The sequence below is a fragment of the Elephas maximus genome, chromosome 9, assembly GCF_024166365.1.
Source record: "Elephas maximus indicus isolate mEleMax1 chromosome 9, mEleMax1 primary haplotype, whole genome shotgun sequence".
Lineage (NCBI taxonomy): Eukaryota > Metazoa > Chordata > Mammalia > Proboscidea > Elephantidae > Elephas > Elephas maximus.
The window spans coordinates 54,288,118-54,299,469 of record NC_064827.1 but is presented as its reverse complement, the minus strand read 5'-3'; the positions used below and the strand labels follow the sequence as shown (position 1 = coordinate 54,299,469).

The following is an 11,352-nucleotide window of genomic DNA, read 5'->3' as shown; positions in this document are numbered from 1 at the left end:
GCTGTTTATGTTGGTGAAAAAAGGTATTTGCAATGAAGAAGGCATTGGTCTTGCAAAATTCTATCATGCAATCTCTGGCATCGTTTCTATCACCAAGGCCATATCTTCCAACTACTGATCTTTCTTCTTTGTTTCCAACTTTGGCATTCCAGCCACCAGTAATTATCAATATGTCTTGGTTGCGTGTTTGATCAATTTCAGACTGTAGAAGTTGGTAAAAATCTTCAATATCTTCATCTTTGGCCTTAGTGGTTTGAATAATAATTGTATTAACTGGACTTCCTTATAGGAGCATGGATATTACCCTTTCACTGATGGCGTTGTGCTTCAGGGTGGATCTTGAAATGTTCTTTTTGATGATGAAAGTGATGCCATTTCACTTCAATTTGTCATCCTCTGCATAGTAAACCACATGATTGTCTGATTCAACATGGCCAATACCAATCCATTTCAGCTTGCTAATGCTTAGGATTTTGATCTTTATGCATTTCACTTTTGATGACTTCCAATTTTCCTAGATTTATACTTCGTACATTCCATGTTCCAATTATTAATGGATATATACAGGTGTTTCTTCTCATTTTGAGTTGTGCCATATCAGCAAGTGAAGGTCCTGCAAGCTTGACTCCATCCACACCATTAGGGTCGACTCCACTTTGAGGAGGCAACTCTTCCCCAGTTGCATTTTGAGTGCCTTCCAACCTGAGAGGCTCGTCTTCCAGCACTATATCATGCAATGTTCAGCTGCTATTCATAAGATTTTTGGGGCCAGTTTTTTCAGAAGTAGACTATCAGGTCCTTCTTCCTAGTCTGTCTTATTCTGGAAGCTCAGCTGAAATCTGTCCACCAAAGGTGACCCTGCTGGTATTTGCAATACTGGTGTCAAAGCTTCCGTTATCTCAGCAACATGCAAGCACCCACAGTATGATAAAGTGACAGACATGCGATGGATCATAGGTTATGCAAATAATCAGCTTTAGCAAGTGCTTCAGTTATAAAAAGTGTCTATACTAATTTACAATTCCATTACCTGTATGTGAAAGCTTCAGTTACTCCATATCTTTGGAAATATTTGGTATTTTCTTTCTTTTTCATTTTAGCTGTTATGGTGGGTGTGGTATCATTTCATTGTTTTAGCTTTCATTTCCCTCACCACTAATGAAGTTGGGCATTTTCTTACATATTTATTGTATATTCATATGTCCTCTTTTGTGAAGTACGTATTAATTTTTTTTTTTTACCCATTCTTATTAGGTTGTGTATCTTTTTTTCCTTATTGGTATTTAGTTTTTAAAAATATATTCTTGATCAAGTTGTTTGTCAAAAACATTTATTTCTAATATTTTTCCCATTCTTTTCATTTTCTTAATGGTGTCATTTAATATACAGAAGATTTTAATCTTAATGTAGAGTAGTTCACCCTTTTTATTCTTAATGGTTATTTTTACTTCTGTGTTTTCTTCTAAAAGCTTTATTGTTTTACTTTTCACATTCGGATCTTCAATTGATCTGTGTATGGGGTGAAGTAGGGGTCAATATTACATGTTTTCCTTATCAATACCAAGTTGACTTATGTGCTGAGCTAACCGGATATCCATAAGGAAATCCAGTTAATTATACTTTTTTATTTGAAATTGCCTAATTGTTTCAATACTTAAGAGATAAAGAAAATCGAGGTGTAATTTAAGTAGCTGGTCCAAAATCATACAGCTTTCATTCAGCAGGAGCATAATATGACCAGATTTGTGTTTTGAAAAGGCAACTTGAACAAAATGTGGAAGATGGGTTGGGATGTTAGTGATGATGGTGAAACTGAAGGTAGGACAGCCAATTCAGAGGCTACTGCAGTAATCAAGTGGAAACATTATGAGGAAATGTAATTGAGAACAGTTGGGAAGTAGTTAATAGATATGAGAGCTATTTAGGAGGCCTACTTTATAAATTTTGGTAGCTTACACAGATTCCATCTAGTTACTGCAGAGTGACTAGATAGTTGGAAGTGCCATTAATTAAGGTAAGGAATTACAAGAGAAGAAGTTAACAATGCAACAATTACATGCTGCATAGTTAATAATGCAGTATGCACTGGGCTCAAGGCTGAAGTCACAACGATAATTAGGAGAGATATGGTGCTCATTCCTAAGGGTCCTATGGCTTCGTAAGAACACATAGTTAAGCAGGCAGTTGTATTAGTGTGTGATAAGTGCTACATTAATTTGAGGTATAGGGTGTTGTCAGAGCTCATGGGAGGGTTGCCTAATTCAGACATGGGATTCAGGGAGGACATCTTCACAAGATGCTGGGAGAAGGCTAATAGTAGTTAACCAGCTGAAGGAAAAGCAGGTAGAAAATTTTTGAGGCGAAGTAGCACATGCAAAAACAAATACATGAGAGGGAAAGAGATAGTGTGTTCTAGGAATTAAAAGAAGTTCAGTTTTGTGAGACCACAGAATAGTTGGGAGAGGTGAGAGTTGGTGAAAGATGAGACCTCAGAGTTATACAGGATCTAGATCTTGGATGACTTTATAGGTCATATTAAGAATTGTGAAAATCATCCCAAGGACAGTGGGGAGCCCCTGAAAAAGGAATACTTCTTTTCTTGTAGGGAAAGTAGCAGAAAGATTGTTGTTTTTGTTAGGTGCTTCCAGTTGATTTTTGACTCACAGTGACCCCATGTAACAGAGTAGAACTGTCCCCTAGGGTTTTCTAAAATGTAATCTTTACAGAACAGATCACCAGCGCTTTCTCCCCTGGTGTAGCTGAGCACTTAACTATTGTGACACCAACCAAAACAAGAACCAAACCCATTACCATTGAGTCAGTTCTGACCTGTTGTGACTCTAGACAGAGTAGAACTGCCCCATAGGGTTTTCCAGGAGTGGCTGTTGGGTTGAAACTGCTGACCCTTTGGTTAGTAGGTGTATCACTTAACCACTGTGTTACTAAAATGAGGGATCCTTAAATAGTAACTACCTTAGCAGGAAGATTATATAGCGTAGTTTTACACGATGAGTGAAAAAAATGTGTTGTATTTCTTACATTTAAATAAGATGTCACCGTAAAATGCCCAGGAGGGAAATTTGGGATGAGGCTACAGAATTGGATTCATCAGTTTATTGGTGATTCATTGAGGCAATGAGAATGGATGAGATTGCCCCAGAAAATAATACTGGAAGTTTGGGTGGTAGCCATATTGTGAAGGGACATTAATATCAGATCAAAGTGCTTCCATTTCAGTTGGGGAGTCAAAGCATATTTTTGATTAGTTAGTGATGATGAAAATCATGATTAATCAAGATTAATCAGGAAGGAATAGGTAGAATGTATAAACTCAGGAAAAGTACAGACTGTGAAATTACACGGAACATTATTATAATTGCCCAAATGAAAAATTTTAACAGGTGGAATCAGGATAGTACAGAGAACAAAAGGTAAGGGATGAAACAGATTTGAATTTGAAATTCTTCTGAAACATTTTGTTTACCATTAGAAGAATGTAGGCATGCTAATGTTTGTTGAATGAATGCATAAAACTGTAAATTATAAGAGCTAGTAGCTTTCTCTTAGTTTTAAAAATAAACTTCAGTGATATTGTCCAAAGGAAAACAAAAAAGGAGAAAATATTAAAGGACAGATTTTGGCTTCATATAAGGAAGATGAAGCCCTGGTGGCACAGTAGTTAAGAGCTTGGCTGCTAACCAAAAGGTTGGCAGTTTGAATCCACCAGCTGCTCCTTGGAAACCCTATGAGTCAGTTTTGCTCTATTCTGTAGGGTCGCTATGAGTTGGAATGGACTCGACGGCAATGGTTTTTTTTTTTTGGCGGGTTATAAGGAAGATGCTTCTAATAGTCACAACTGGATTCCCTCAGGAGGTGGTTAGCTCTCTGTCACTACAGGTGTGCAAGAAAAGATGGATAATAGCTCATTATGGATATTAAGAGGAGATTCAAGCATCAACTGCTGAACTAGAAGCTTTCAGTTTTGTGAGGTTTGTTGTGATAACTTACCATTACACATTATTTTATAAGTTAAAAACTCTCTTTCTTGGAGGACAGGATGCCTGCTATCTGATACTGGTGTTCAGTAATGGAATGTGAAATCCTATTAAAAAATTGGACTCAAGATCTTATTTTTGGTGACCATGAAGAAACAGTATGCTTTGTTTGAGAGTAGATTCTAGAGGTTTGTCTGAAGAGTATTTTTCTTTTACCACTAAATCTTTCATTTCATTGCATAGGCAAATATGATGCAAGATTTTTTTTTCTATTAAAATGAGTAACATATATATGTGTGTATATATATATATATCCCCCACGTGTCTGTCAGTTTGTCATACTGTGGGGGCTTGTGTGTTGCTGTGATGCTGGAAGATATGCCACCGGTATTCAGATACCAGCAGGGTCACCCATGGAGGACAGGTTTCAGCTGAGCTTCCAGACTAAGACAGACTAGGAAGAAGGACCTGGCAGTCTACAGGAGGCGGAATATTGTCTGATATGGTGCTGGAAGATGAGCCCCCCCGGTTGGAAGACACTCAAAAGATGACTCGGGAAGAGCTGCCTCCTCAAAGTAGAGTCGAGCTTAATGATGTGGATGGAGTAAAGCTTTCGGGAACTTCATTTGCTGATGTGGTGTGACTCAAAATGAGAAGAAACAGCTGCAAACATCCATTAATAATTGGAACCTGGAATGTACAGAGCATGAATCTAGGAAAATTGGAAATCATCAAAAATGAAGTGGAAAGCATAAACATCCATATTCTAGGCATTAGTGAGCTGAAATGGACTGGTATTGGCCGTTTTGAATCAGACAATCATATAGTCTACTATGCTGGGAATGACAACTCAACGTGGAATGGTGTTGCATTCATCGTCAAAAAGAACGTTTCAAGATCTATCCTGAAGTACAACACTGTCAGTGATAGGATAATATCCATATGCCTACAAGGAAGACCAGTTAATATGACTATTATTCAAATTTACACACCTACCACTAGGGCCAAAGATGAAGAAATAGAAGATTTTTATCAGCTGCTGCAGTCTGAAATTGATCGAACATGCAATCAAGATGCATTTATAATTACTGGCAGTTGGAATGCAAAAGTTGGAAACAAAGAAGAAGGATCAGTAGTTGGAAAATATGGCCTTGGTGATAGAAACAATGCCGGAGATCGAATGATAGAATTTTGTAAGACCAACGACTTCTTCATTGCAATACCTTCTTTCACCAACATAAACGGCGACTCTACACATGGGCCTCGCCAGATGGAACACACAGAAATCAAATTGACTACATCTGTGGAAAGAGACGATGGAAAAGCTCAATATCATTAGTCAGAACAAGGCCAGGGGCCGACTGTGGAACAGACCGTCAATTGCTCATATGCAAGTTCAAGCTGAAACTGAAGAAAATCAGAGCAAGTCCATGATAGCCAAAATATGACCTCGAGTATATCCCGCCTGAATTTAGAGACCATCTTAAGAATAGATTTGACGCATTGAACACTAGTGACCGAAGACCAGATGAGTTGTGGAACGACATCAAGGACATCATCCATGAAGAAAGCAAGAGGTCGCTGAAAACACAGGAAAGAAAGAAAAGACCAAGATGGATGTCAGAGGAGATTCTGAAACTTGCTCTTGTGTGTCAAGCAGCTAAAGCAAGAGGAAGAATTGATGAAGTAAAAGAACTGAACGGAAGATTTCAAAGGGCCTCTCGAGAAGACAAAGTAAGTATTATAATGACAAGTGCAAAGAGCTGGAGATGGAAAACCAGAAGGGAAGAACACGCCCAGCGTTTCTCAGGCTGAAAGAACTGAAGAAAAAATTCAAGCCTCGAGTTACAATAGTGAAGGATTCCATGGGGGAAAATATTAAACGACACAGGAAGCATCAAAAGAAGATGGAAGGAATACACAGAGTCATTATACCAAAAAGAATTAGTCAATATTCAACCATTTCAAGAGGTGGCATATGATCAGGAACCGATGGTACTGAAGGAATATGTCTAAGCTGCTCTGAAGGCATTGGTGAAAAACAAGGCTCCAGGAATTGATGGAGTATCAGTTGAGATGTTTCAACAAACACATGCAGCACTGGATGTGCTCACTCATCTATGCCAAGAAATATGGAAGATAGCTTCCTGGCCAACTGACTGGAAGAGATCCGTATTTATGCCTATTCCCAAGAAAGGTGATCCAACTGAGTGCGGAAATTATAGAACAAATATCATTAATATCACACGTAAGCAAAATTTTGCTGAAGATCGTTCAAAAGCGGCTGCAGCTGTATATCGACAGGGAACTGCCAGAAATTCAGGCTGGTTTCAGAAGAGGACGTGGAACCAGGGATATCATTGCTGATGTCAGATGGATCCTGGCTGAAAGCAGAGAATACCAGAAGGATATTTACCTGTGTTTTATTGACTATGCAAAGGCATTTGACTGTGTGGAGCATAACAAACTATGGATAACACTTGGAAGAACGGGAATTCCAGAACACTTACTTGTGCTCATGAGGAACCTTTACATAGAACAAGAGGCAGTTGTTCGGACAGAACAAGAGGATACTGATTGGTTTAAAGTCAGGAAAGGTGTGTGTCAGGGTTGTATTCTTTCACCATACCTATTTAATCTGTATGCTGAACAAATAATCTGAGAAGCTGGACTATATGAAGAAGACCGGGGCATCAGGATTGGAGGAAGACTCATTAACAACCTGCGTTATGCAGATGACACAACCTTGCTTGCTGAAAGTGAAGAGGACTTGAGGCACTTACTAATGAAGATCAAAGACCACAGCCTTCAGTATGGATTACATCTCAATATAAAGAAAACAAAAATCCTCACAACTGGAACAACGAGCAACATCACTATAAACGGAGAAAAGATTGAAGTTGTCAAGGATTTCATTTTTCTTGGATCCATGGAAGCAGCAGCGAAGAAATCAAAAGATGCATTGCATTGGGCAAATCTGCTGCAAAGGACCTCTTCAAAGTGTTGAAGAGCAAAGATGTCACTCTGAAAACTAAGGTGCACCTGACCCAAACCATGGTATTTTCAATCATATCATATGCATGTGAAAGCTGGACAATGAATAAGGAAGACTGAAGAACAGTTGACGCCTTTGAATTGTGGTGTTGGTGAAAAATATTGAATATACCATGGACTGCCAAAAGAACTAACAAATCTGTCTTGCAAGAAGTGCAGCCAGAATGCTCTTTAGAGGCAGGCATGGCGAAACTGCATCTTACATACTTTGGACATGTTGTCAGGAGGGATCAGTCCCTGGAGAAGGATGTCATGCTTGGCAGAGTACAGGGTCAGCGGAAAAGAGGAAGACCCTGAATGAGGTGGATTGACACAGTGGCGGCAACAATGGGCTCAAGCACAACAATGGTTGTAAGGATGGCACAGGACTGGGTAGTGTTTTGTTCTGTTGTGCATAGGGTCGCTATGAGTCGGAACTGACTCGAGGGCACCTAACAACAACAACAACATATATATATATATAAACCAGTTCCATTGAGTCGATTCCGACTCATAGCGACCCTATAGGACAGAGAAGAACTGCCCCATAGAGTTTCCAAGGAGTGCCTGGTGGATTCGAACTGCCGACCCTTTGGTTAGCAGCCATAGCACTTAACCACTACGTCACCAGGGTTTCCATATATATATAAAATAAGGTGCTCTTAGACTTGACTCAAATATTTCTAAATCATTGATGTGTTGGTGAGGACACAGGTTATTCAGTTCTTTTTACTGCCTGAGCTTCTTTCCTATAGTTCTAAGAGCAGACGATGCCATTTATTTTGCTGGTACACTTACTCTCTCTTTTGAGAAGGGGCATATTCAGGATTGCTTTTGGTTTTGTACCCATATATTTTAATTGGGGTTACTCTGATCTTGTAAAAGAAGGCGAGAAATAAGTCTGGCAACATAGTAAGCTAAAGAAAGAAGTGGGTTTAAGAGACCTCTGTGAAGAAGGATGTCTAGTATATAATAGAAACAGTAATATTTAATATTAAATCTTTACTGAATCTTTTATCTTATTCTCAAGCTAAATAAAATCTGTTAAACATGACAGTGTTTCGAATGCACTTCTTTTTAGGGGGCTCGTTTGTACTCTTTGGGAGGGGAGCAAATAGACTGTATATAGCTTAAATACCATGCATAGATAATGTTAAGATTATCAGAAAGAAATGATTGGGAAGCTCAGTATAACCATCTGGAGAAAAAAAATAACAATTTGGAAAACGTAAAAAAGCCTTCAGCAATATTTTGCTCAGCTGAACTGTGTGCAGTCAAGCAGATTGAAGGTCATATTATTTTAATTTGGCTATTAAAGAAAGGGATAACTTCTTTTTTCTTTTTCTCCATATTTATTAATTTTATTTTTTAAAAGTTTTAGGTTTACGGGAAAATTGTGCGGAAAGTACAGAGCGCTCCCACGTAACCCCAGCCCCTGCACACTGTTTGTCCTGTTATTAGCATCTTGCATTCCTGTGGTACTCCTGTCACAATTGAGGAACCAATATTGACACATTATTATTAATTAAATTCTACAGTTTACATCAAGTGGTTGCCATGGATTCCTACTCATGTTTGGCAAAGTAGAACTGCAATCCATAGGGTTTTCATGGCTGTGACCTTTTGGAAGCAGATCATCAGGACTTGCTTTCAAGGCACCTCTGGGTGGGTTCAGACTGCCAAACGTTTGTTCAGTAGTCAGTCGCTTTACCATTTGTACCACCCAGGTACTCCTACAAAGCGGTGACTTCTAAATGCTGAAAATTTGGGATCACTTGTAAATCTTTACCTAAAAATTATAAGTGTCATTGAGACAAAGAGAGAGAATGAGAGAATGAGAGCAAAAAGAGATTGAAACAAAATCACAAAATGAGAGATGAAGAGAGAGACAATACACGTATCATTAGAAAAAGTAGAACAAAGGAAAAATAGAAGTGGAACTGAGAGAGGAGAGAGGAGATGAAGTAAGGTAGTGAATAAGTTAGTCAGGATTTATATGGTTGTAGGTTATGGAAGTCAAGACAAACTTTTTTTTTAAAGGTAATTTATTGGCTCACATAACTGAAAAATTCAAGAATAAATATGTCTTTAGACCCAATTTAGCCCAGAAGTTAAAATAATATCACCAGGCACACTCTCCTTTCTTCAGCTATAATTTCCTCTCTGGTGATTTCATTTTCATTTTGGGTCTTTACATGTATTGACACAGATGGCCGGCAAAAGCTCCAGACTCGCATTCTACCGGTTTAGAAACCCTTGCAAAAAAGAATGACTCTTTTCTGATATTAGGCAACATACCTAAAATTAAGTCAGCTTACCATCGATTAGGTCACTTGCTACCCTGAGTGAATAACTCTTGCTGGGAGGATTTTCTTTCCTCATTGGCAATGCATTATCTGTATTCTGTGCTTACCATTTCATGTACAGAGTGCAGTCAGCCCCACTTATCAAAACATGATCTTGAGAGTGGGAGACAGGTGATAACATAAAAGACAAAGATGTATTCTTTTACCAGAAGAGGGCATGTTGTCAGACCAAAACAATAGATATATGCTTCAGAGACATTGGGGAAAATGAGAAGAAGATAGCGAAGAGAGATGAGAGAAAGGTAGCAGAAGGTGAGAGGAAAGAGAGAGACTGAATTAAGTCACCATAAACAACTTCCATCGTGACATTTAAGAGATTAAGAGGCAGAGCTACATATAATATAAAGTATAATGGATGGATATTGTTTCTAAGGCTTACATGAGCATTGGAAACCCTGGTGGTGTAGTGTTTAAGAGGTACAGTTGATAACCAAAAGTCAGCAGTTCGATTCCACCTTGGAAACTGTATGGAGCAGTTCTACCCTGTCCGATAGGGTTGCTCTGAGTTGAAATCAACTCGATGGCAATGGGTTTGGTTTTTCTTTTGGGGAGGGGCCATTGTCTGTTGTAAAAATGAGAGTCTCACATTTGGTTTAACTACCACAAATCTTTCACGATTCTGAGTTTCACAACTTCATCTGTGAATACAGAAGGCATATATTTTTCCCAAGTGAAATTATTGCATGCCTTAATGTCTTTCATATTTTCAGTGAGTACAGGTATCTGCTCAGGACTGTCTTCACAGCCTCTTTTACCTCCTTGTTCCTCAGACTATAGATGATAGGGTTCAACATTGGAGCCACCACTCCATAAGACAGCCCAATTATCTCATCAGATGTCTTTGTGTCCTTCGATTTTGGTTTGGTGTACATAAAAAGGGCTGAACCATAGAATAAGATCACCACAGCCAGGTGGGCTGAACAGGTGGAAAATGCTTTCTTTATCCCCTCAGTGGATTTAAGTCTCAGGATGGTAGAGAGGATAAAAACATAGGAGATGAAAATTAACAGTAGAGGAATCACTAAAAAAACAGTAGTTCCCACTGTTAACATAAGCACAATGATGGAGATATCTGAGCAGATGTGTTTAAGAAGAACCAGTAACTCACACACAAGATGGTCAATGACATTATTCCCACAAAAAGGTAACATCATTGTCAGAACTGTTTGCACTAGGGAGTTCAGACAGCCTATGATCCAGGACCACGCAGCCATGTGCACACAGAGTATCCTGTTCATAACGATGGGGTACCTCAGTGGGTTACAGATGGCCGTGTACCTGTCATAGGCCATCACAGCCAAGAGAACAAACTCAGTGCATGCCAAGGCAAGGGAGGCACCCATCTGAAGAGCACATGCAGTGAAGGAGATGGATTTTCTTTCAGAACTAAATATGATAAGCATTGGAGGAACAAAAGAGGATGTGTAACAGATGTCCAAAAATGAGAGGTTCCCAAGGAAGAAGTACATGGGGGTGTGGAGGCGGGAATCTAGGATGCTGATGATAATGAGGAGGCTGTTTCCCAGGAGGATTATCAGGTACATGATGAGGCAGAGCACAAACAGAGAAAGCTGGAGCTCTGGGTATTGGGAAAGCCCCACCAGGAAGAATTCAGTCACAGCAGAGTAATTCTCCATGCCACCTGCAGAGTTCAGATGAGGACATGACTAAGGGAAGTCCAAATTTATAAAGTAGATTTGCAACACATGCTCACTTTCATTATTTTGTATGATTCTTAGAATAGTACTTAGAATCAGGGAGAACAGGGATAATACAATTGTGTACCTCATAACATCTGTTCAGGCAGTGTCCGACCACATATATGTCCGTGGTCCCATAAGGTTATAATAGAGTTCAGAAATCCTGATCGGAGAACTGAATGTAGCGAATGCACCAGCTTCCCTCATGCAACATGGGCTTATATACAAAGGGATTGTGCTGCCAGGCATATGATGGTA

At 39.1% G+C, this 11,352-nt stretch overlaps 1 protein-coding gene across 1 annotated transcript; it reads right to left on the bottom strand.

Annotated features, from left to right (window-relative positions):
- Positions 1–10,092: 10,092 nt before the first annotated feature.
- LOC126082881 (olfactory receptor 13D1-like) lies at positions 10,093–11,031 on the bottom strand. The gene has a single exon (XM_049895976.1). The coding sequence runs from the start codon at positions 11,029–11,031 to the stop codon at positions 10,093–10,095; it is 939 nt and encodes a 312-aa protein (XP_049751933.1).
- Positions 11,032–11,352: the final 321 nt, after the last annotated feature.

Excerpts from the sequence above, each read along its gene's own strand:
- LOC126082881 (XM_049895976.1), bottom strand. The coding sequence starts at position 11,031 with ATGGAGAATTACTCTGCTGTGACTGAATTCTTCCTGGTGGGGCTTTCC.